A 22,906-nucleotide genomic window follows, 5' to 3' on the forward strand; every position below is an offset into this window, starting at 1 on the left:
GCCCTGCAGGTGGGAGGCAGGACTGAGTGACAGGAAGACAGCTGTGGACTGTTCAGTGGGACCAGAGGGCACCCACTGTGCTCAGAGAACTCTAAGTTCAGCGGTAGGGATGGAGAGGAAGGCTCTCCTGGGGCCACATCCAAGTGCTGGCTCAGACACCAGAAACAGGGTCCTGGCTGATTCCCAGCAACTAAAGATTTCCCCAGATGCCGCAGGTGCATGCAGAAGCTCCAGCCCAGGGAAGAGGGGAGAGTCATAGAAAGTTGTCCTGCTTTCAAGCAGCAAAACCTCAAGTTAAATATAAATACTCAGACCTAACTCCTGTTCAACAGCAACTAATCAGGGAGATGCTCATATCCTGGGATTCAGGTTCAGATGCTGCATCTCCAAAGAGAGAGACCTTCGAATGAAGTAAAGCAGCCCAAGTCTCCCTTTACTCCCTGTCACAGAATATTTCACTACATGGCCCAAGTCTGGTTGTGGTTGTTGTTGGCATTCCGTCAGCAGTGGACAGAAGCCCTGAGGAGGAGGTCTGCACCCCTGAATCCTCAAGGCCACGGACTCAGCTGGTGGGTCATGGTGTGATGCACAGAGCAGAAGAGGCTGCAGGAATACTTGAACGAGAGCTCGCTGCGGGAACCGTGCATTCCAAACTGGAGGAATCATGCTACCACATCTTACACATCCATCAGTGTGCGCACTCAGTCACATGTCAGCACCTTCAAGTGGGTGTCCCCTGCACAGCCAGTGATGGGGCAGATGGGCCATAGGCCAACAAATCGTGTACAGGAAAAGCCAAGTGACCACTCACTTGAAATCATACACAAACCAAGAGACTCTGTTGACAAATGAGCCCAGCAGAATTGTGGTATCGAGTCCCACAGTCGCCTGCGTTTTTCAGCACTGATCGGGAGCATGCTGTTGACTTCTCTAAACCGGAAATGGAATGGGGCGGCACTGGTAGCTGGCTGGACTAAATGAAGAATGGGCAGAGACAACAGAAGGTACTGCAACAAGGGATGTTGGTGTCAGGTCAAGGCTCCCAACTCATGACGGTGATGGCATCTCCTCTAACATTACGGGTTTTTCAGGATTATTTCGCCTTTTGAAACTGCCTACAGTGCTCTGGGAGCAGCAAAAGCTAACAGAGGCCATCGTGCCGGCTGTTAGGAAAAACTGACTACTGATGAACTGAGTTTGGAAACGAGGGTGAAGGTGAAGCCACGTCTGTAGAGAATACGAGACAGCTGACGTCACCGCTGGGCACACTCCAGTCTCCCCAGAGTTACACTGGCTTCTACGGCTGAGCCTCAGTTGGACGCTGAGCGCGCGCGGGGGGGAGGGAGGTGCCCTACACGCTTTAGGCAAGTGAGGGTGGCAATATGGCTCTCTACAGGTTTCCAGAAGCTCTTCCAGCATCTTACGGCGCTCCCTTCTCAGACAGCGTTTCAAGAGCCACTGCTCCGAGATAGGACGGGAACTTGGGTAATGCCCACGTTCGTTCTTCTTGGCGGAGATCCGAGTTCTCCGAAACTATTGCTCGATAGCAGTTGATGCCCTTTATCAACCCGATTGCAAGCAAAGGTAAGGCACAGGACTCCTTGTTGATACTACATATGGTCCTGCCCCTGCTTCATGCAATTCTGGAGTGCTGCTCTGTGGACAAACAGCCAGCCTGCTGCTTCAGAGAGGAGTTACCTCGCCTTCCCGCAAACAGTCGGTGGAATGAGCTGAAGTCAGAGCAGGCAAGGTGCAGAAGACGTTACCGAGGAACAGTCCAATATCCAGACCCTACTGCACAGAGAATGCACTCTATCACCCGCTCAAAGCTGGTACAGCTCCAGGGAGGCAAAGATGGACCAGTGGGGTCTGCTGATTTTGCTCCTATGTACAGCACCCCTGCGTGGTTCCCACACCTTCAGAACGCACCTCTGACCGGACAGACGCACGCAGTGCAGGCTTCACCTGCAGGTGCAGTGACCCTGGAAGGGAGCTCAAAGTGTTGGGTCTTCAAAAGGAACACCTACCCTCCCAGGTAGCTTCAGAAATAATTCATCAGTTTTGGAAAGCGCTCCAGAAGCCTGACGCTAAAGTTCTTTAAAATGACTCAAAGGTGTCCCTCTGTCACAGCTGTTCTCCCTATGCGTGCCAGGGAGCTCAGTTAATGATTTATAAAAAAGGAATTTTTCTGTGCCATTCACACAGATCTTTTTAAACCTGCTTTGAGCTTCCTGCAGGATACGCATGATGACTTTTTATAAAATGGGCTTGATTCTCCCCAAATACAGATAAGTGACAAGAGAAGTTGCTTACATGCCAACTCAAATTGTTGCATATAAAAATGCTATAGAAGTATGAGGGGAACATAATAACCAAAAGTAATATTTTCTAGATAGCGTTTCTTTAAATTATTTTAACACCAGTATACATTCTATAAAACAATGGTTTTATAATTTAACTGATTTAAAAGTAAGTAACTGGTGTTATCCATTTTTTAATAAAAAAGTGTATTTTATTAAGTGAAATTGAGAAAAAGAATACTGGCCAAGCAAATTCAAAAATGTGTCATAAAGAAAAAATACAGGAAAAGAAGAGGGAAGGGAAAGAGAGAGAAACTAGAGCAACATGGAGGCCCAGATGGAAGACATGGTTTGCTTCCAATCAATTACTGTGATTTACCACCTCAGAGATTAAAATAGAAAAACATATGATCCTAACAAAAGAGAAAGAAAAGGCATTTGATAATATTCAACATAAGGAAGAAAACAAAAAAACCTCCTTGGTAAACCAGCAGTGGAAGGCAGCCTCCCAAATCTGAGAGGTTCTATGAAAAGCCAAGAATAAAAAGCCAAATTCAACTGTGAAACATTAAAACCATCCCCCGTTCAAAGTTAAGATGGAAGCGGACCACTCTCCACACCTCTACACAACACTGTGGCATAAGTCCAAGCCAATGTACCAAGAAGAGGAAAAGTGTCATTATTTATACACAATATAGTATCTGCATGGAAAATCCAACATAATGTCCAAAGTGCTACAATTAATAATAGAAGTTAATTGGTTGCTGGATTCATAATCAATATACAAAAGCCAATTATCTTTCTACATACCTATAACAAAAACTGCAACATAAAAATAGTTTACAGTGACAAAAGGATAAGGTAAAAGAATAAATCTGAGAAGACTTGCAAGAGCTTTATGTAACAAAAGACACCAATAGAAAGAGAAATACGTTCAGGGACATAAAAAAACACTGTATTTTAAAGATACCAATTTCGTCGGGCGCCTGGGTGGCTCAGTTGGTTAAAGATACTAATTTTGTCAAATCAAAGACCAAGATAATACAAAAGAGAATGAAAAATAAAGACCCACCTTACAGATTTTAAGAGCTATTTTAAATAATGGAGACAGTGTATCGATCTCCACATAGACAAACAGAAGAGCGCAGCACAACTGAAAACCCAGAGCTTAGACACACACAGAGACAGAAACGAGATCCCTAACAAACCTGGTATCACATATCAGAGAAGAGACAGATTTTCTAATACATGGTGCTTGACAACTAGTTACCACACGGGAATAAAGATTTCAATCCCACCTCTTAGACGTAAAAATAAAGTCCAAAAAAATTAATGAATTAAATGTGAAAAGAAAAGTTCTAATACTTTTGTTAGAACACATGGGAGAATTCAGGGGCACCTGGATGGCTCAGTCGGTTAAGTGTCCGACTCTTGAACGCAGCTCAGGTCTTGATCTCAGGGTCGTGAGTTCAAGTCCTATCACTTAGTTAAAAAAAAAAACAAATACAGGAGAATTCAATGTAGGTAAGGAGAAATTTCTTACATGAAACACAGAACACACAAACTATAAATAGAAAGACTGAAGAAATAGAAACAGAAAGGCAACCATAGCACTGAACAATAATGAAATTCATAATGATGACTCTAAATCATCAAGAAAAGGCTAAGTTATGAAGATCACACTCTGGTCTAAGAAGATAAAATCTTTCTGACCTTTCAGAAAGATTTTCATACAAAACAGTTATACCATCAAGACAACTGCATTAAAAGTACAAATTTCTATTCACCTATTCATCAAAAGACATCCTAACGAGAGTGAAAAGAGAAGCTATTTCTGGAAAAGGTATTTGAAACACATAAATGACAAAGAAATAAAATCTAGACTATATACAGAACTTCAACAAATCAGTAGAAAAAGACAGGATCTCTGTGGAGACAGTAAATGACCTTTCAGGCCCCTCCAAAGTCTCAAACGGGTTACAGGGGATCCTTCAGTTGTGCTCTTGTAACCTGTGGGTGGTGTTTTCTATGTGTGTGACTACAACCAAATACACCCTTATCTAAACGTTCGATCTGCATAAAATGTTAGTTATATATATCAACAGAATTTAATGCTAGGAATTTCTTAAATAACTGTTAATACAGAAAAACACACAAAATGAAACTGTTACAGTGATCCTTGGAGCAGAATGCTCTCCTGCCTCATGGGACTCTCACTCAACATTCATGTGCTTCCCTCCGTTCCCATGAGTACTTGGTTCTTGTCCCCCCAACTCAGTGAAGCTCTTACTTTCTCACTGTGGCCCACCGACTTCTCCTATCTCAAACTCAGCGCACATCTTTAACTAACAGTATGCCTCTATGGCCTCTCACCATTGTCTCTGCTGTGCGTTGCCCACGCACTGACCCTGTGCCGCACCACAAACACCTTGGAGCTAGCTGTCCTTCCTAATACTTCATACGGCAGTGTGTTATATTTACCACTAATGCGTACTCAGCTCCAAACCAGACTACCACTAAAAAAAAATTAAAGGCCTTAAGTAAAAATAGTATTTATATTTAATTATAAATGACAATTCAAAACAAACCTAAAGAAAACCTCATAAACTCTATCAAAGAATTGTACACAAATGAGATAAATTATGGAATTTTCAAACTTAATCCAACTATACCCAAATGAATAATAGTCTTTTTAAGGTTTTCTAGACTGTATTATATAAAAGCATAAAATAATACAAAATAACAAGTAATTTATCTGAACTATGAATACAGAAACCTTCTTTATTCACAATATAGACCCTCTAAAGAGAAAGCAAAGCAAAAATGGAAAGAAAATATCAGTCTCTTGAATTAGTCAAAGTAGGTATAAAAGTCCAAACCTGTTCATGCACTTTAGTTTTAGAAAAAGTACAAGGGTTGCAAAGGTCCTTACCAAGAATGAGTTCATACTTAATTCTTTTGCAACGATTAAGGTCATGATTTATCAGAGCCCTAGGCACTTACAGGTCCCCAGCAGCAGAGTAAGAAAGCAGGAGGAGAGCTGGTACAGAGACCTAGAACCAACACTAAAGGGGCAATCAACATCGCTTCCAAGGCCGATGAACTAAAGCCCACGGACGGCAGCCTGGAGCCCATGCCCAGCAGCAGGCCACGGGGATGCCGGCCTATCACTGCACAGAACAGGAGTCAAGCTCGGGCTACGTTTTCCCAGTCATACTCTGGCCTAAAAAGGTAAAATCTCTGTGGCCTTAAGAAAGAGTTCCACACAGAATAGCTATACCATTGTCATCCTTCAAGGAGTAAGTCACCATCTTTCCAAAACACCTTTCCTTGGGATTTCTAGAAAGCCAATATTTTACTGCAATAAATTTCAAACTTTGTGAAGTTTTAATAATGATTTATATGTCACAAGTTATACGATAAATATAAAAGCATTTGTTAAATTTTGAATTAATACACAATATATCTCTAAAAATAACAAAACAAATTCGACTAAAACCTTCTCACACTAAACTACGGAAGCCGAATAGTGACAGCTTAAATGGCACAGTGTGAGCAACTTGGGACATGAGATTAAGGTGAATTCAAAGCTTCTAAGAAGAGCTTATGTTCACGGTCTCCTCGGGGCGCCAAACGGCCCTCAACTCCCCTTTTGCACAGCTACTTCCAGAAATAGTCACTACATTAAACATGTCCTGCTCCCTGAAAAGCTTTAATCAGAAGAAGTATCTTACTACAGAAACGCATCCCCAGTAATTCTATCACAAGTGAGGGACGACTAAGGAAAAAAAATGCTGGCTCTCAACTTGTACTGAGGATCACATTTGTCTAAAATTCACTAGAATTGCATCAACTTGCTCAGTAGTCTGTGCATGTATTTAATTTCTTCAGGCATTTCAAAAATAAACGGACATAACCTCCGCAAACTCTACAATCAGAATAGTCCATATTAAAATCATGTGTATGTTAACGGTAACCCGGTTTTGAAACCACCATCTATGCTCAGGACAGGAGACAAAGTGCAGCAGACCAGGATGGAGCGTGCCTAACCCTAACCTAACCCCTAACCCTAACCCTATCCCCTAACCTTAACCCCTAACCCCTAACCCTAACCCCTAGCCCCTAACCTCTAACCCTAGAAGGCTTCATATCGCGAATAAAAACATGTGGAAAGGATGCTTTTCCCCTTCTTTCCTCTCTGGATGATAAACCGCTTTGATTCCATCATCCCATGTTTCACTCGGGGATGAGGGGGCAGATCAAGGGGAAAAGGGGAGCAGAAGGGCCATGTTCTGGGGGCAGGAACAAGGACCTCACAAGCACATGTCAACACTGAGAAGAGACATGCTCAGAAGAAGTGTTCACAGAGATGAGAGGGGTCATCATCCCAGGCTTTGCAGCAAGAAAGCATTTGCTCCCCAAGACACCTGGGAGAAGCGGTATAGTCAGTCACTTAGAAAACATTTCTAGAGAAACGCTCATGCCCCAAACACAGAAACTGATTTCATTTGGGAAAGATGTAGTGATGCCTGGCCCCGTGCAAGAGGCCCGTGGGGTATTCACAGACGAAGAGAATGTACTCGGCCATACGTGGTGCACAGGAGGGTCAGAAACATTCCAAGTGCAGCGAGCACCAAGAAGTGGAAGGGCAGGGCCCAGAGTCTCCTCTAGGTGCTGCCCTCATTCTAAGACCACAGGGGCTCTCCAAGACCGGGGGAGACAAGGGGAGAAGGAAGACACTCCGGCACAGAAAGCCCGTGGGAAGGACGATCCTTGAGACGCGTGCCTGTTCGGACACTGTGGGAGCCCGGCCTCCCTGTGACGTCAGCTTGCATCCCCAAGTCCAGGGCAGGGCCTGGCCGTGCACGCGGGGCAGGTGATGGAGAGCTCAACAGCCCAGACACCACGGAGCTGGAGGGGAGCGCAGGGGAAACGGCTGAGGGTCCGCCAGGAGCCGCACTTACAAGTCAGGAGACGGCAGTGCGGTGGCAAAGGAAGGGACAAAAGTGGCCAGAACGACCCAGCAATGAGCCTGGAGGACTGTCAGGAGGAGACACTGATCACAGGGAGAAAGGCAGCCCAAAGTTTACGACGGTCGAGGTTTTTTTTACATATCAAACAAATAGGTTGATACTATCAGAACATTCAGCAACCACGTCGCCCTCAAAAGAAAAAATATGCAATATGCCCTCCAAAACGCGTAAACCTTAAAGCGTATTAAAATTACCAGGTAGAAATGGTGACTTCTTCTTCATAATTTTTTTTTCTTTTTTATCCAACTTCTCTGGGCTTTCTTGTTCTTTTTCCTGCTCTGCCTCTGTGGAGTGGGTCTGCTCACTCGAAGCGTGAGGAGCATCCGGATTCTGAACCTGAGCCGAGGGCATCCTGGTGTGGCTGGTGTCGTGAGCGTGTGCTGCAGCTGGAATTGAAGACAGCCCACTGTTTTCTAAGGCTTGCTGAGACAGAACAGAACTAACAGGTTAGGAGGTGGGAGGCCCAAATCTGCCTGCCAAAATCAATTACAGAGATGCAATAAGGCTTTGCCCACAGAACCCTAATTCTGCCCTACTAGCTATAAAAATCTGCACTGCCAACCATCATTTATACAACTCTTTGAAGCTGAAATGTCCCTTCTGAAAACTAACAGCTCACCTCCACCCAAAATACGGTATGCTAAATTAAAAGGACTTGGAATTAATTAATTTGACATTTAGAAATTTTACCTGAGACCTCTCTGGTTATCTCTAAACCATCTGGGAATCACTGTGTTAAGTTACAGTGGGTTCACCCTTAAGACCTTGGCTGTCATGCACCCCGAGATTCTTTATACCAACTGGTCACCCCAAAGGTACACGTAGGTGACAGGTTAGTTTTCACAACTGGTCACTAAATCGGGAGGAGAAGGCAGGCCAGATCTGTTTGTAAATGAAAGATCTGAGGCTAAGGCTGGACCGGCGTAGGGAAATCAGAAAAGCGTGCTCTGCCCCACTTCCTTCTCCTCCTCTCCCACAGGGGCGTGGCCCGTTCACAAGCTGCTAAGAGAGGTGGCCTGACTCTCCCCAATAGTTACAGGAGATATAAGAAAGTTGTGAAAGGCCTATTCTTCTCAAGTAAATCGCTTAGAGAGAAAATTAAGTTTTAAACCTTTTTTTAAATTTATAGATTAATCATTTAGAATTCTGCACTGCCCATAAGCATATTTTGTTCCAACAGAATGTTTTCAATAAGGACGCATATTTAATGATGATTCCTTTATTTGGACAAGTCCTGCCTATTTATTTTTCAGTAACGGTACCCGGTCTCGGACAAGCACAGACGAGAGCAAGAAGGTACGCCTCACCTGCAAAATGTCCTGGTTGATGCCCACGGTGATGCTGAGCTGCTGGCCAGGCTGTGGGGGCTGGCTGGACTCCGCCGGCCCCGGCTCTGAGAGCTCCAGCAGCTGCTGGATGACATCGGTCACGGCCTGGGAATTCTGCTGGCTCGACGCAGACGTGACATGGACTTCCGTCGGCTGGAGAGGTAACGTCTGAAACAGCGTGGCCTGAAACGCAGCAGCATTGTCATTGAAAATGTAAGAAGTATGTTAATTTGTACTTCTCTCAAAAAAAAAAAAAAAAGGAATAGGCACATCTTCCTTAGGAGCATTAAAATCTAACAATATCCCAAACACAAATTTTAAATAAAACGCCTCACTGATTTTTATGTTAGGCACAATATGGGCTCTTAAAGGAACATATTGAACGAACTGTCCCACTACACGTTTCAAAGGTTTCCTGAGTGACAGGGAGAAGATCAGCTCAAGGTGGGGGTGTAAGCTCGCAGGCCCCACCTTCGCGCCTGTCCAGTAAAATACAGAAACAAAAGCGTTACAAAATAAAGAAAATAAGAGAGAAGAAACCACTGTGGCCAAGATAATTCAGGAAATTTCTGGAAAAGAGGGGCACTAGAGGCATAAATGCTCAGGAAAGCCAGAGCCAAGAACATCCAAGGAGAGAGCGCTCTGACTGCCCAGACACGCAGGAGCCTGAAACGCCACGTGGAAAAGACAGTGGCAGTCAGACCCAGCATTCTGTGTGATGCATGAAGGTGGATCCAGGACGTACAACACAGGGTTGGCCTAACGCGTGGGGATTCCTGATCAGGAGTTAGGTGAGGAACCATCCTGAGCTGCCAATATTTTGAGAAAAGAGAACAAAACACAAACCGTAAATGCGAACATAAAGCCCAGGAACCAAGCACTAACGAGTTTCCATGCTGGTGGAGGCAGATGCTGACAGCACAAACCACCAACAAGCCAGCTCACGAGTGCTAACACATGGTGCGCTGCCCCGCGCTCAGACTCAGCCGCTCCCTACCAGCTGCGAGAGGAAAGAGGTAACAGACCTAGGCAGGGCTCAAGACTCCCACCAGAACCCGAACACAAGCGTGGGAGCGAGTGTCATCCGATTTTACACAATTTAGTTTCACAGAAGGCCACATCCTCAGGAAAAAATTACCACTGTCCCATCAGACATGGAGAAATACTATTTTACAATGGTTAACTGATTCTTAAGTCATCACACAGGGATAAAGAATAGTCAACAGTAACCATCAATAGCACTGTAAGAATTACCATTTCATAAATTAATGATTGCATTTTGCGTGCTTTTCATTGGTTCAGGTGACAGTTCTTAAATCAGGATCATCTGATACTAATCTGAAGTTTAAAAAGATTGATTTTCTTTCACTAATTAAAAAAATAAGAAAGTACTCTTACCTCCTTATAGAAAACTTTCATAGCACCTTTGTGGTACTAAATAATATTCCACTTTAAAGGTCACAATTAAGATGACCAATTTTGGTAAAAGGTTATCCCCCTATCAAGCAGCTTGCTAGACTCACCGTTAAAACATGAGCGGTCTCTGTAGAGCTTGCTGGATTCTGTGGTCCGCCCATGTGCATCTTGCTGATATGAGTGTTCAAGCTACCTAGACTTTTAAATACACAACTACATTCTGTACAATTATAGGTAGGGCCATTCTTGACCTTAAAGAACAAAAGAGAAAAAACTGTTTTTTACAATTAACTATTAGACAAAAATATTTAAATTACAGCAAATCATAATTTACCATTCCATTAAAAATGGCAGAAACAATCTAACCATTTAACATTACTTTTTCTTTCAAACTGGATAGTTCTAAAATCAATGACCCAACTCTTGCATTGACCTTGCCAGTGTGAAATTAATTGAAATTTCATAGTCTTTTCCATAAATAAGAACAGATTTGGAAGTAAGAAGACATAGTTTCCAGTTATTGTAATTTGGTGAAAATAAGATACCTGACTTACAGTCTGTTTCTTCAGTGGTTACGCACAGTGTAACACAGGTGTGAGCAGCACTCTAACTAAGCCTTTGGTGCGTTACGATACACAGGCTGGGAAGGAGGGCTGCACCCCGTGTAAGCTTCCATCACCAATCCCAATACTCCATGTCAGCAACTACTTTGTACACAGTTATGATAAAGCCAACAGGGGACCCTGGAGGGGAGGGAAATGAAGCAGAACCTCCGGGTACACAGAAAGCATCTCAACTCTTCCTTCGCCATTATTTAAGCCCGGCGGTAGTTATTCTTGTAATTACGAAGGCTGGTTTGAATACGGACCGGCCTTCTCTGCACACGGATATTCTGTTCCATTTCTAGCACCTTGTTAAGAACCAAATTTAAGGTTTGTCACAGGACTGGATAATATTTACAAACCAACCCTTTGAGGTCATTTCTGGAACACAGCCATCTGCCCCACCACAGGACCCCGGGGCTCTCAGGCCAGGAGCCAAGCAAGCCCCCAGAGGGGTTTCGTTGACCTCAGGAGCACCGGTGGGCATCTCAGCAGGCTGCCAGCGGGGGGAGGGGAATGAGGTCTCTCTGGGTGCCACACGAGTAAGCAGCCATCCCGAAGCAATCGTCTGCACACAGAGGCAGCACCCCCAGAATAACTGGTACAGGCCACTTCTATTCTTCTGAGATCTAAAGGAAACCTCACTCCACATTATCACTGCCTCACTAGTATTTATGTGTTCCTCCTCAGGTGTCTGGGTCTTAGAAAATAAAACTTAGTTTTAAAAAGTAACTCACATATGGAAGGCTGAATATGTTTATAAACTATGTGAAGGGTGGAGGGTTTTTTTTTATTTCAGTGATACTTAAAGCATCAAGGAAAAAATAAAAAGATACACATTTGCTTTTAAAGAATATGAGTCTTCATTCTGCAAAACAGTTATACATAAAATAAAATGATCTATGACAAAAGTGTTTCTGTCACTTGAGCATTAATTTATATTCTACAATTAGACTATAAATCAAACACCAAATCAGGAAAGAGCAAAGGTTAACCTGCTTAAGAGAAATACTTCCAGACATTTTACAAATCAGTATGATCTGCAGACAACAAGAAATGGTGAACAACAGTCTCACTGAAATAATTCACATGGAGGGAAACACACAGACCAGGGCTCTGGCTGATAAAAAACGTGAATGAGGCCATGGGTGAGTTTAGCAATAACGATAGTAATAAGAAAAATACTTTTTTCCTCTCAATTTATTTCTTGTCTTTCAATTTCTTAGACTTGATAGTGTCTGTGTTTCAAGTTTGCTAAAGGGATGAAATGTTAACAACCAGACCGATGGATTGTAACTAACAAAGGTATTATGATTATCTTCAAACATTTACTCATCAAAGCTATAATAGCATCCATAAGGCCACAAAAAGATATTTTCTATCTCTCCACACGGAAGTCAGTAAGGTGTCCACACAGAGATGTACCTATTTGCTTGTTTAAAACAAGGTCTGCTCTGCACAAACTCTAAACCTGTATTTTAAAAGTAGAAAAGAGGGAGCCTGGGTGGCTCAGTCGTTGAGCGTCTGCCTTCGGCTCAGGTCACGGTGCCAGGGTCCTGGGATCGAGCCCTGCATCGGGCTCCCTCCTCCCCGGGAAGCCTGCTTCTCCCTCTCCCACTCCCCCTGCTTGTGTTCCCTCTCTCGCTGTGTCTCTCTCTGTCAAATAAATAAATAAATAATCTTTTTAATAAATAAATAAATAAATAAAAGTAGAAAAGAATTTCTCAGGCTCACTCATTAACTCCAGAGCCATCGACCGCACCCCCACGAGCACCACACAGACCCGAGTTCGATGTTTACCTCTGAGTGAACTCTCTGCACGTGGGACTGGAGATTCCCTTTTTGAGAAAAGGCAGCAGGACAAAAGGCACAGGCATGGGGTTTTTCACCTGTATGCTTAATCATGTGAGTTTGCAATGCCCCCTTCTGGTTAAAAGCTTTCCCACATTCACTACATTTAAATGGCCTTTCACCTAGAGAGGGAGAAAAATGATCAAAATATAATTCCACATGTGTAAGCATCCGATGAATTAAAAGAGAAATACATTACCCCCAAACCCAAGACCCCAAACCTATCTGTCCAGCCAGAACATCACCCCGTACTGTAGACACATGCATCCAACTGACTACTCAAAATCTCAAAGTAAAGACCAAGGTCACAGAGCAAAGGACAGAAAAGCCAACATTACCATCCAGTTCTAGCTGGCTCTAACACACGTTCTTTCCTCTAAGCCGTATCATAAATCGCCCAAAAGTGAATGTATTTCATACCTGTGTGTATCCTAATATGCCGAGTTAACTGACTTGGCTTTTGAAATGTCTTTCCACAGTGCGGGCATGAATATGTGAATCCGCTCCTGTCGATGTTCCGGTTATAAGACCTTGTACTTGATACCCTAGTATAACACGGGGGGAAAATAGTCATGAAGTCGTCTCCTCTGTATTACAATTTCACAATTAAAATGCTACCAGCAAGTGTGGATGACCGGCGGTCAGAACATGCTTTAATGAGAAAATCAATCACATGTAAGTGTGTGTCTCCACAAACAGATACACACAGACATGCAGTTGTTTGGTAGTGTTCATTACCATAAAATTCATTTTTCCCTATCTAATGAAAAGATAAACTTGGCTTTCTTTTCTTGGAGGGGAGAGGTGAGAATGTCCCTTCTGGACACAGCTCTACCTGTGCTGCTCAGACGTAAAGACGTGTGTGGGTACGATCCCTACACTGCCAAGTCGTGCTTTGTCCTCCAGTCTCCTTGCTCCTCAGCACCATCCATGGGCTGAGGACCTCCAAGTTCTCCCTCCAGCACCCCTGACACCAATCCCAGACGTCTCCCTCTCCGCCTGACGTCTCTGCGCTCGGCTGCCTGGGCTGCGAGCTAGTGGGAGCCAAACAGGATTCTGTTCATCCCCCTCCTGCTGCTACCCCACCCAGGAAACAGCAGCTCCCAGTTGGGCAAGGTTAAACCTTAGGAGTCGCTCCCGATTCTCCCTCTCGCCCCCGACTGCAAGTCCATCTTCAAAAGCTACCGGTTTCACTCAAAACACCTCCAGAGATGCTCAGACCTCCCCACTTTTCAGTTACCAGACCACCACCGTCCGCTGTGATGGTTCACCGGCCTCTCTGCCTCAACACCACCCCCCACAGCCACCCCACAGGGGAAGTTGGGGGCAGACTTCCCCTACCCTTGGGATACAATCCTCATTCCCAGGATGGCCTCCTGAGGCCCTCAGCCCCGGGGCCCACCTCCTTCATACCCAGCGCCAGCAAGCTCCCCTCCACGGTGGGCTCCCAAGCGCCAGCCTCCTTTCTGCGTTCCAGTGCAGCGAAAACTCACTGCAGCTGCGCTGTGGCAACTGCTCTCCCCTTCCTGGCCCGCATGGCCCTCCTCGTTTCAGACACCCTCCTCAGCGTGGCCCGCCTCAACAGCCCGCTCACCAACCTGCCCACCTTCCCAGCACTGCCCCAGAGCAATCCAGCTTTCTTCCCTTCTCCACACAAGCACTATCTGAAAGTGTCACACTGACTCATCTCCCTGATAAATGCACATTCCATGAGGATGAGGCTGTCTGTCTGGCCCGTCCCTCCATCCCAGAAGGGCCAGAAGCCAGCGCAGCCGACTGCATGCTGACCGCCTAGACACCCTTCGTCATCTCTCCAAAACCCTCGGAGACACACCAAACCTGCCTCTGTTAAAGCTTCATCCAAATAAAAACCTAGCGTGATGGGGCACATGCAGCATGCTCGGGGCCCCCATTAGTCGACAAAAGGCAGAGTGGAGGGCGTGGGAAGGGTAAGGCGGTGCGGGCCCTGTGGGGTGTGCCGTCCACGCCACTAAAACACAGCGCCTAAGAGGGTGAACAAATCCGACAAAGTCTTCACACAGTATATACCCTTTATTAACTGGTGTGGACACTGCTGTAGTGGTTGTAGTTGTTACTAGGAAGTACACACATACACATACACACAACTCCTCAGCTCGCTCCACAAGTGTGACAACTGAGCACGGCTGTCAGCCTACTAATTAAGCCACTATTATGAGCTCGAAAACCAGGCAATTAGGGTTTAAATCCTTGATGCTTGAAGCCTCCGAGCTGTAAAACCGTGGGAAAGTAACTCGGTCCTGTATCTAGAGCTTCTCACCCACAAAGTGGGGACATAAAGTCTCCAGGTCTGACAGGGCCGCTTGCAATGATTAAGTTTCATTCACACATGTTTAAATGCACACTAAGTGCAAGTGTCAGGAACAGAGAAGTTCTAAACAGGTAGTATGAATAAATCTGTTTGTTATAAAGGGTGCTGATCTGGCCCTTGTGGATCTACCATACACACCTCATTATTTACCTATGAAAACGTTCTGTCAGTACCCTGTCCCACAACTTTTAACACTATAATACTTGCTAAATATTTCGACTCCTGCAGCCTGATGACTGCTTTAAATTTTTGAGCTTCTCTTGCTTACCGTACACGGGACTAGGACTTACACGTTTTAAAAGCTATCCTGACACCATTCCAGATTAGCTGCTGTGTTGCTGCTTCTAAAGTAGACAATATTTTTAAGCAATCATAGCAAAGTACACCCATTTTTAATATGTTGTATAGATTTCTTTTTTTGGCAAGCCCAAGGAAAGGCTCATACCTAATTTTATAATGAGTCTTCATGTGCTCCTTCAGCTGGGAGGATGTCTCGAACTCTTTCCTACAGGCCTTACAGGCATGAAGCCGGCTCCCAGCCAGCTCCTGGCGGTGCTCCTCCATGTGTATGGCCAACTGGCTCTGCAGGGTGAACTCATCCCCACACTCAGAGCAGATGAGATTCTGCAAAAGCAAAGACCATCCATGAGCAGAGCGAACATTTCAAAACCACGACGTCTTAAAAGAACTGGAAATGCAAATGGTGATACACAAATTACACTTTCCTCTGGAACAAACACGATTTTCACCGTCAAAACCTGTGTCATTATGTCCAAATGTGCATATATAAAAATCATCTTGGCTAGAAGAAAAGGAAACCCAGAGAAGCAGATGAGAGAACAGTGCCATTTTTGAGCAAAGACTGGCTGTTGGGTACCTGGCCTTTCGAACACCTGTGCTGAGGAAACATTAAAGAAGCAGAAGGACTTCACCGCCACAGAAGGGTCAGGACAGAACTCAGATCAAGATCAGAGTTTAACAGACTACCTTAAAACAAAGTGACAGCTGATGTTTTTGAATGGAAACACTTATCATTGTTTCACAGGCAGGCTCTCACAGAGAGAGGTCACGGGCTCCATTCAGACAGGGCTTGCCCAGCACCTGAAACAGGCGGGGTCTGAACAGCACGGTGCAAAAAGCACGAAATACACACAGCATTTCAAAGACTTACTGCGAAAAGCCAAGAACGTAAAACAGCTCAATTTTAACATGTGAATAATATTTTAGATGTATTTTCAAAATAAAATATATTAAAATAAAATTTACTTCATCTGGTTTGTTTCTTTTTCTTTTTTTTTTTTAACTCTTTTAATATGGGTACTATAAATTTTAAATGACTCCTCTGTCCTTTAGGTAACAGTGGTACATGTGGCCTGGAGTTGGGCTGGTTCACCACTAGCCATGTGGCATCGGGGTGTTAACCACAGGGATGTCACAGCACCTGCCGCCCAGGTGTAAGATGCTCGACAGAGAGCAGGGCAAAGAGGGAGACCTCAGCCCAGCTCTCGGCAGGAGTAATCGCTGGCTGAGGACGAAGTTGGATGAGCAGACTCAAGAGTTCCGTCGTACAGGTTTTTAAACCATCCTCAACACAGACTGTCCAAACACAGGGAGAAAATGAGTATAACCTGTCAATGAGCAGACACTGTTATTTCCAAATAACAACAGCAACAACAACAAACATAAAATAAATTTTACTTTGATATATCTTAGTTTGAAAATATATACGAAATATTTTTCACATATTAAAAGTTATTGAGCTAGTTCTTCCATCAGACTTTCTTCTAATTTCTATACATAACAGCCCTGTAAGTGTGAGTAAACCCCATTAAAATGAGTAGTTCATTGATACTGAGAGCATCCTCGGCAAAAAAAGATGAGCTGAAGGGAATATTCTGAGCAATCCAATAATGATTTCAACTTAAGTAACATTAAGTTAGTATTATTACATAATAATGTAAGGAAATAATGAGCTACAAGATGTCAGCATCTTGTTGATAATAAAGAAAATTCTTTTCAGGAAATTGTCAAAAAGAAAAAAAATACCTAACAAAATTGGCTGCATCTCTTAAAAAAAAAAAATTCCTAAATTTATATGGCAAAACACTCATTTTTGCTCGGGGCTGCCCCAGGTGTCCCTTCCTGTAATTGTGAAATAAAACTTGGCTCTCCCAACCTGTCCCATCCCCACTTGATTCTTTTAATGAGGAGATTAGTATATTTCAGGGGCTATCTGCACTTGTTTGATCTCGGAACACAGCTCCCTCACTTAGCAAAAGCCAGGGCAAGTGCCCCGGGGCCAGGGGCAAAACCCAGCGTGTGGTGGAGAGTCATCTTGCCTCTGCTTCACACCCAGAAAGCCCCAGGAGCCAGGACGCGCCTCCCACCCGTCCCATCAGCTGGCCACACTTGAGGAAGCCCTAGCAGGGAGCCCCATACCTGGCTTCCTCGCCGACCGCTAAGGGACATTCCCCTGTCCTGCATTCTCCATATTCAGAGCTGCCAGCAGTCCTCCAGGCTAGAAGTAGTGACTGCTTTGTCCCCTAGAAACAGACCCTTCTGGGTAATTTCCATCCTGGACGAGTGACAAGCAGAACTCGTCAAGGGAAATGCATGGCATTCTGATCAGCCCTCATCTTGCTGACGGTCTAGTTTTTACAGGTCAGAGTATAAAATATGATAAATACTAACCGCCTTGCAGCCGCTCTCCCTGTAACAGCTGCCCTTCTAGGTCCCCGCCAGGGGCCACCGCATGACCCTTCCCCGTGGCCCCATCCCTCAGACCATCCCTCACACCCTCCACACTCCAGTAGGGAATGTCCTCTCCCTGCCCTGGGCTTCATCGGGAGGCTCCGGGTTCCCCATTCCACTGCCAAGCCCTTCAGCTGAGTTCTTTATGTTCACTGCATTTTTCACTGTAATTTCCCTTTGGTTCTTCTCTCTTCTATTCAATTTTTTCATTTGTTTCAAAACAATCGTTAAAGCAATTTTATGATGACTGCTTTAAAATCTTTGCCAAATAATTTCATCGGGGTCCCTTCAGTGTTGGAATATGCTGTCTTTTCTCATTACGTTACAGTTGGAGCTATCATGGTTCTGGGTCTGTTGAGTGATTTTCCACTGTATCCTGGACACTCTGGGTGTCAGGCTGTGAGACTCTAGATCTCTGCTTATCTTTTATCAGGCAGTCACTCCGCCTAGATGCGGCAGAGGAGCACGTCAGGGGTGAAGGCTCACTACAGGGTCCCGCCAACCCCAGGGCTTGTAGAAAGCACAGTGCAGACTAGTCCATCCTGCATCCTCATATCTCACTGCTGTCAGGTGCAGTGAGGCTCGGCTCCCCACTGACCCACCGGCACTACTCTGGCAGAGAATCACAACACTGCCTGCTTCTGCCGGGCAGAGTATGAGAGGTCAGCTTCCAGCCTGGCTCTGCTAACACATCGGGTGGCGGAGCCTGGGTACCACCTCCTTCTGCCAGAGAGAGATGCAAGATTACCTCTGTACTTGATCCCAGGCGGTCACGGGATCAGAGGGCCATCTGTTTAGGAACCGGGACAGGCTGGGGTAGAAGATCACTCACAGCCTTGCTGAGCAATTTCTCAGTTGGTATTTGGCTGGAGCAGGGTGGGCATCGTCAAAAAATTTTCTATTGGTAAACCAGTCTTTTGTTGCCAGTTTTAACTTAGGGGAACCAGCTTTCCTTGAAGCGTATTTTCATCTGTGCCTGTTGGCAGAAGGCTACAGGCTTCTCCAGCAACCTGTCCAGGTGTATGGGACTAAAAGAAGCCAAAGGAGCTCACTGTCGTACTGTTCCTCAGGTCCCGAAGTCCCTCAGCTGCCAGCCTTCTTCCCGCCTTCCACAGCCCTCTATCAGCGGGTTATGTGCCCACTGGGTGGTGTCCGCTGTGGCGGGGGAGGGGGGCTGGGATAGAAAGGCTTCTCCACGGGGCGCCCGGTGGCTCAGTCGGTTGGGCAACTGCCTTCGGCTCAGGTCAGGACCCTGGAGTCCCGGGATCGAGTCCCGCATCGGGCTCCCTGCTCGGCGGGGAGTCTGCTTCTCCCTCTGACCCTCTTCCCTCTCGTGCTCTCTCTCTCTCTCTCTCAAATAAAATGAAAAAAATCTTTAAAAAAAAAAAAAGGAAGGCTTCTCCATGCTGGCTGGATCCTTACAGGTTATTTTTGCATGTGACTAAAAGTCAGGACTTCTGCCTGTATTACTAATACCATATTCATACCAAGTCACTGAGAAATAAAAACATGCCAAAAAGAAAAAGGTAGCCAGAAATGTAGTGCTTGAACATATGTGGGAAAGACTGATAATTGTGTTCCAATATCTATTCTTCTTTCTTACACGGTAATAGATCTCCTCACCGAGCATAGGGCTCTGACTAGAAACTACTTGCCACCACTGTGCGTGGGGACTGTGTTCTCCCGCGTGCAGACCGCGCCTCTCCCTCCTCCTCGTCCTCGAGCCACGTGACAGAGGTAGGATTCGGGGGAGGGCGCTGGACAGCCTCGGAGGGTACAGCGGCCCTACCAACTCCAAACCGCACAAGGCCACACAGGGGACAGAGGAAAACTCCAAACCTAACACCGCCCTTTAAGAAAAGAGCGCCCATTTTTCACACAAGGCCAACGCATTTTCCCACCCGAAACAAGCACTTCTTTTTGCTTCTGCCCAGGGAGAACCCTCGCCAGGAGCTCCTGCCCGGCGTGGGGTGACCAGGCCAGGTGACTGAGTCTCTCTCCGCGGCAGACACAGCGGCTCTGGGCCACGACCGGCATCCACATTCGCGCCGCCACCTGCCGCGGGCCCTGGGCCCCAGCGCCACCACAGCCTCTCCCTCCCCCGGGACCGTGGGTGGCTTGAGGGACTCAAGAGGAGACACACAAGACAGGACAGCAACGGGAACAGAAATGCAGAGTCTACTCATCTCAGCAGATACACGTTCCTCCAAGGCCTTTTTAAGAAAAAAAGGAGTCCGAAACGAGGGCACGCTGACGTTGTCACGACCATGACAGCGAGAGGCAAAGACAGCTGGGCTGTCTCCGAGGACACTGAGGCTCAGGCGGGCTTCGGGGACCTGCCGTCCTGGCACAGCTACAAACCACAGGGCCCGCCTCCAGCAAAGGAAGGGACACGGGAGGCAGCCCTCAGAGCCAAGGACGGTGAGCTCCACCTGGAGGAACAACATGGGAAAAGACGTGGACAAAGCGTGTGGACAAGAAGAGACAACGAAGGCAAGATTTTGAAACCAATGCCCAAGAAACTAAGACTGTCTGGAAACGATCAATTACTGTTATCGCCCTTTCCCACCACGGAGAAAGTCAAAGTCGATTTCAGCCGGCCGCGCTGAAGAAGCAGTGCAGTGGGGACGCAGCGAGGCGCAGGGTCCCGCGAGGGGACAGCCCGCGGTGCCACCGCCACCCTCGGCGGGCGCCCTGCTCCCACACAAGCACAACGGGCCCCACCCATCCTCAGCGCCCCCCGGGGGCCCTGCGAGAGCACCCACAGCCGCAGCCCCGGCTCGCGTCGTCGCCCTCGCGGCCCGGAGCCCGTGTCCCCCCTGTCCTGACGCCTTTCCTCAGGCCATCCCGCGGGCTTCCCACAGGCCCAGCTGGCTGCGGCCGCCGGGGCTCCTTCTCGGCAGCGACCGCGCGTCCCACGTATACAGCCCGTGTGCCGCGCTCGGATCAGGCTCTGCTCCCCTGTCCCCAGGCAGGCTTCCCGCGCCCATGGCCAGCCGCCTGCTGCCTTGCCTCAGGAAGACAGAGCAGCGCCTCCATTTCACAGAGACAAACGGGGGGGCTCTCAGGCCGCCCCAGGCTCCGGGCCCGGCGCCCAGCGGCACCAGGCCCGGCTCAGGGGCCCTCTCCAGGGCGACGCAGCCCAGGCGGACGCCGAGCTCCACGCTGCCCTTGTGAAGGTGGGTTTCGGGAGCTGCCACAGGTAAAGGCAGGCACCGAGCCGGAATCGGTGTGGAATGGGAAATCCCGGGTTCGAGAAGCTGTGCGGGGCCCAATTCACCAACAGTAGCTGTTCACGGGACTGCTAAGCTTGTAAGACAAATCCTGGGCTGCGGGGAGCGAAGCACTGGATAAAAACAGAAAGCCACCCCTGGGTTTGGGCCTGAGCGGAAAAGCTTACCGATGGGGCGCGGGAACTCCACTGCGGCCCAGCAGGAGCGGCCTCCCTGGTCCAGGCCTGCACCCCCCCCCCCGCCTCCCCCTGCATCTGTTCCCGGCCTCGCCTGCAGGCCTAAGGAAGAGCTGTCCTCCCTTCACACTCACCTCCGGCAAGACATCATCCCTTGCCACCCAGGTGAGGGCCTCTGAGGACCAACAACTGTAGCAATGGTAACTCTTGGGTCTGAGATGGGTTTTGTGAGCAGGAGGAAAAGCACGCACTAAAGTGTTTAGAGGTGAAGCGGTAACAGGACGATGGGGTGAAGTGGCAGGGGTGGTGTCTGGCAAATTTTAATAACTGGTCAATCCAGGTAAAGGATTCACTGTTCTTGAGTATTCATTGTACCAATCTTTCAAGTGCGAAATTTCTCAAAATAAAAAGGCAGGGGAAACGCGATCACTACGTATTATGATGACTTATACTGATCAACAGGTCGATTTTATTCTAGACACCCCCCAACATACTAGTGAAAACAAAACACCTTATTAACCAATTATTATTTGGTTAAAACACAAAACTAAAACACAAAACACACTCCTTTCCTATGGACAAATGACAAAAATGTAACAGAAAGACCCCCAAATGATATTAATAAAAATCCTAGAACACTTTAGAATTTAAACAGACTGAACCCATATGAACAAAACATCACTGCGATGTTTTTTTGTTTTTTGGTTATTTTTTGGTGGCAGCAAAGGAAGGTTTATTAAGCGATAGCAAAGTGATAGTACAGAGCTCCCGAGGAGGGAGGGGGCCTGAGAGGATTGCCACTGGAGCTCCTACGTCTAGGGGGTTTTATGGGCTGTTTTAATCTGATCAACCCCCCCTGTGCTGGTCATCCAATCAGGTTTTTGTCACCTACCTATCACGTGGGAAAGGGTGGAAGGCTACTGAGATGTTTTGACAATAAAGATTCAAACCTGTAAACATGTTCAATTTTCCCCTGTAACAATCTAAAAATTTAAGTCTACCTAAGTAAAAGTACCAACTGATTTTTAACGAGGCAAAATTCTAACGTTCACATTAATAATAAACCAGAAAAGGAAAACAGGAAGCATATGAACATTTGCTTATCATGACAGCGAAACACAGCAAAGACAAAGGTGAAACTCGAGAAGGTGGTAGTGCCCCGGGGACCCTGGGAGGACCAGGCAGAGGGTACAGGAGGCAGCGGCTCTTCTGATGCCCCTTGTTCATGTCACTGTGACTTGTAATAGTAAGTTACCATCCAGATATTGAAACCGACCCCCGCCCCACCCTCAACCCCTACTCTGCTTTGGATTGTCTTTGTGGTCACACCAACTAGACCCACGTCAAGGGCAGTTAGGGCGCACGGGAAAGGGGTGGGCCTACAACAGGACGTGGACTGAACCCAAGAGCCCTGGACGTCCCTCAGCCCCTAGACCATGTTCACAGACTGACTTACAGTGGGCTGAGCCAGGCTAGACCATATTCACAGGCTGACTTACAGTGGGCTGAGCCAGGCTACTGCGAAGCTGTTTCAGAGGCAATGACAGGACAGGGCAAAGGAGTGGCGAGTGTGCCCTTGCAGGAGCCTGGGTCCCCACGGTGGAGGATGGGAGGGAGAGAACTGGAGGTGGAGGGATCGGCGTGACCTCCCAGGCTGTGCGATGCATGTGTGTGCTGTGCAATGCGGTGGGACTTGGGAAGTACTTCCCAGCAAGTCACAAGAACCAGAATCTGTAGATGAGCAGATTGCTCATTGTAGCTTTGTCTGTCTGTACAGACACAAGGCTGGAAACCACCCACGTCATCTGCCAGGGGCGACCTGCGACTGTACGCGTGTACACAACGTGTCTGCCAGGGGCGACCTGC

The 22,906-nt window shown here is 46.8% G+C and overlaps 1 protein-coding gene across 16 annotated transcripts in view; it reads right to left on the reverse strand.

Moving 5' to 3' along the window:
* The window catches only part of ZNF236 (zinc finger protein 236), a 104,467-nt gene that overhangs the window by 63,222 nt on the left and 18,339 nt on the right, over positions 1-22,906 (reverse strand). For all 16 annotated transcript variants that reach the window (XR_012379947.1, XM_073898008.1, XM_073898014.1 and 13 more), the window contains 6 exons: positions 15,326-15,504; positions 12,951-13,075; positions 12,480-12,652; positions 10,185-10,328; positions 8,641-8,844; positions 7,528-7,756 (listed from right to left, as the gene is read on the reverse strand). Coding sequence is in view for 15 of the 16 variants with exons in the window: in XM_073898008.1 (XP_073754109.1) it covers positions 7,528-7,756; positions 8,641-8,844; positions 10,185-10,328; positions 12,480-12,652; positions 12,951-13,075; positions 15,326-15,504 (1,054 nt within the window). In the remaining variant the exon portion in view is untranslated. The remainder of the gene's footprint in view (positions 1-7,527; positions 7,757-8,640; positions 8,845-10,184; positions 10,329-12,479; positions 12,653-12,950; positions 13,076-15,325; positions 15,505-22,906) is intronic.

This window comes from Callorhinus ursinus, unplaced genomic scaffold (genome assembly GCF_003265705.2).
Source record: "Callorhinus ursinus isolate GAN/ISIS: 27379988/994484 unplaced genomic scaffold, GSC_fseal_2.0 scaffold11, whole genome shotgun sequence".
In the NCBI taxonomy this organism is placed as follows: domain Eukaryota; kingdom Metazoa; phylum Chordata; class Mammalia; order Carnivora; family Otariidae; genus Callorhinus; species Callorhinus ursinus.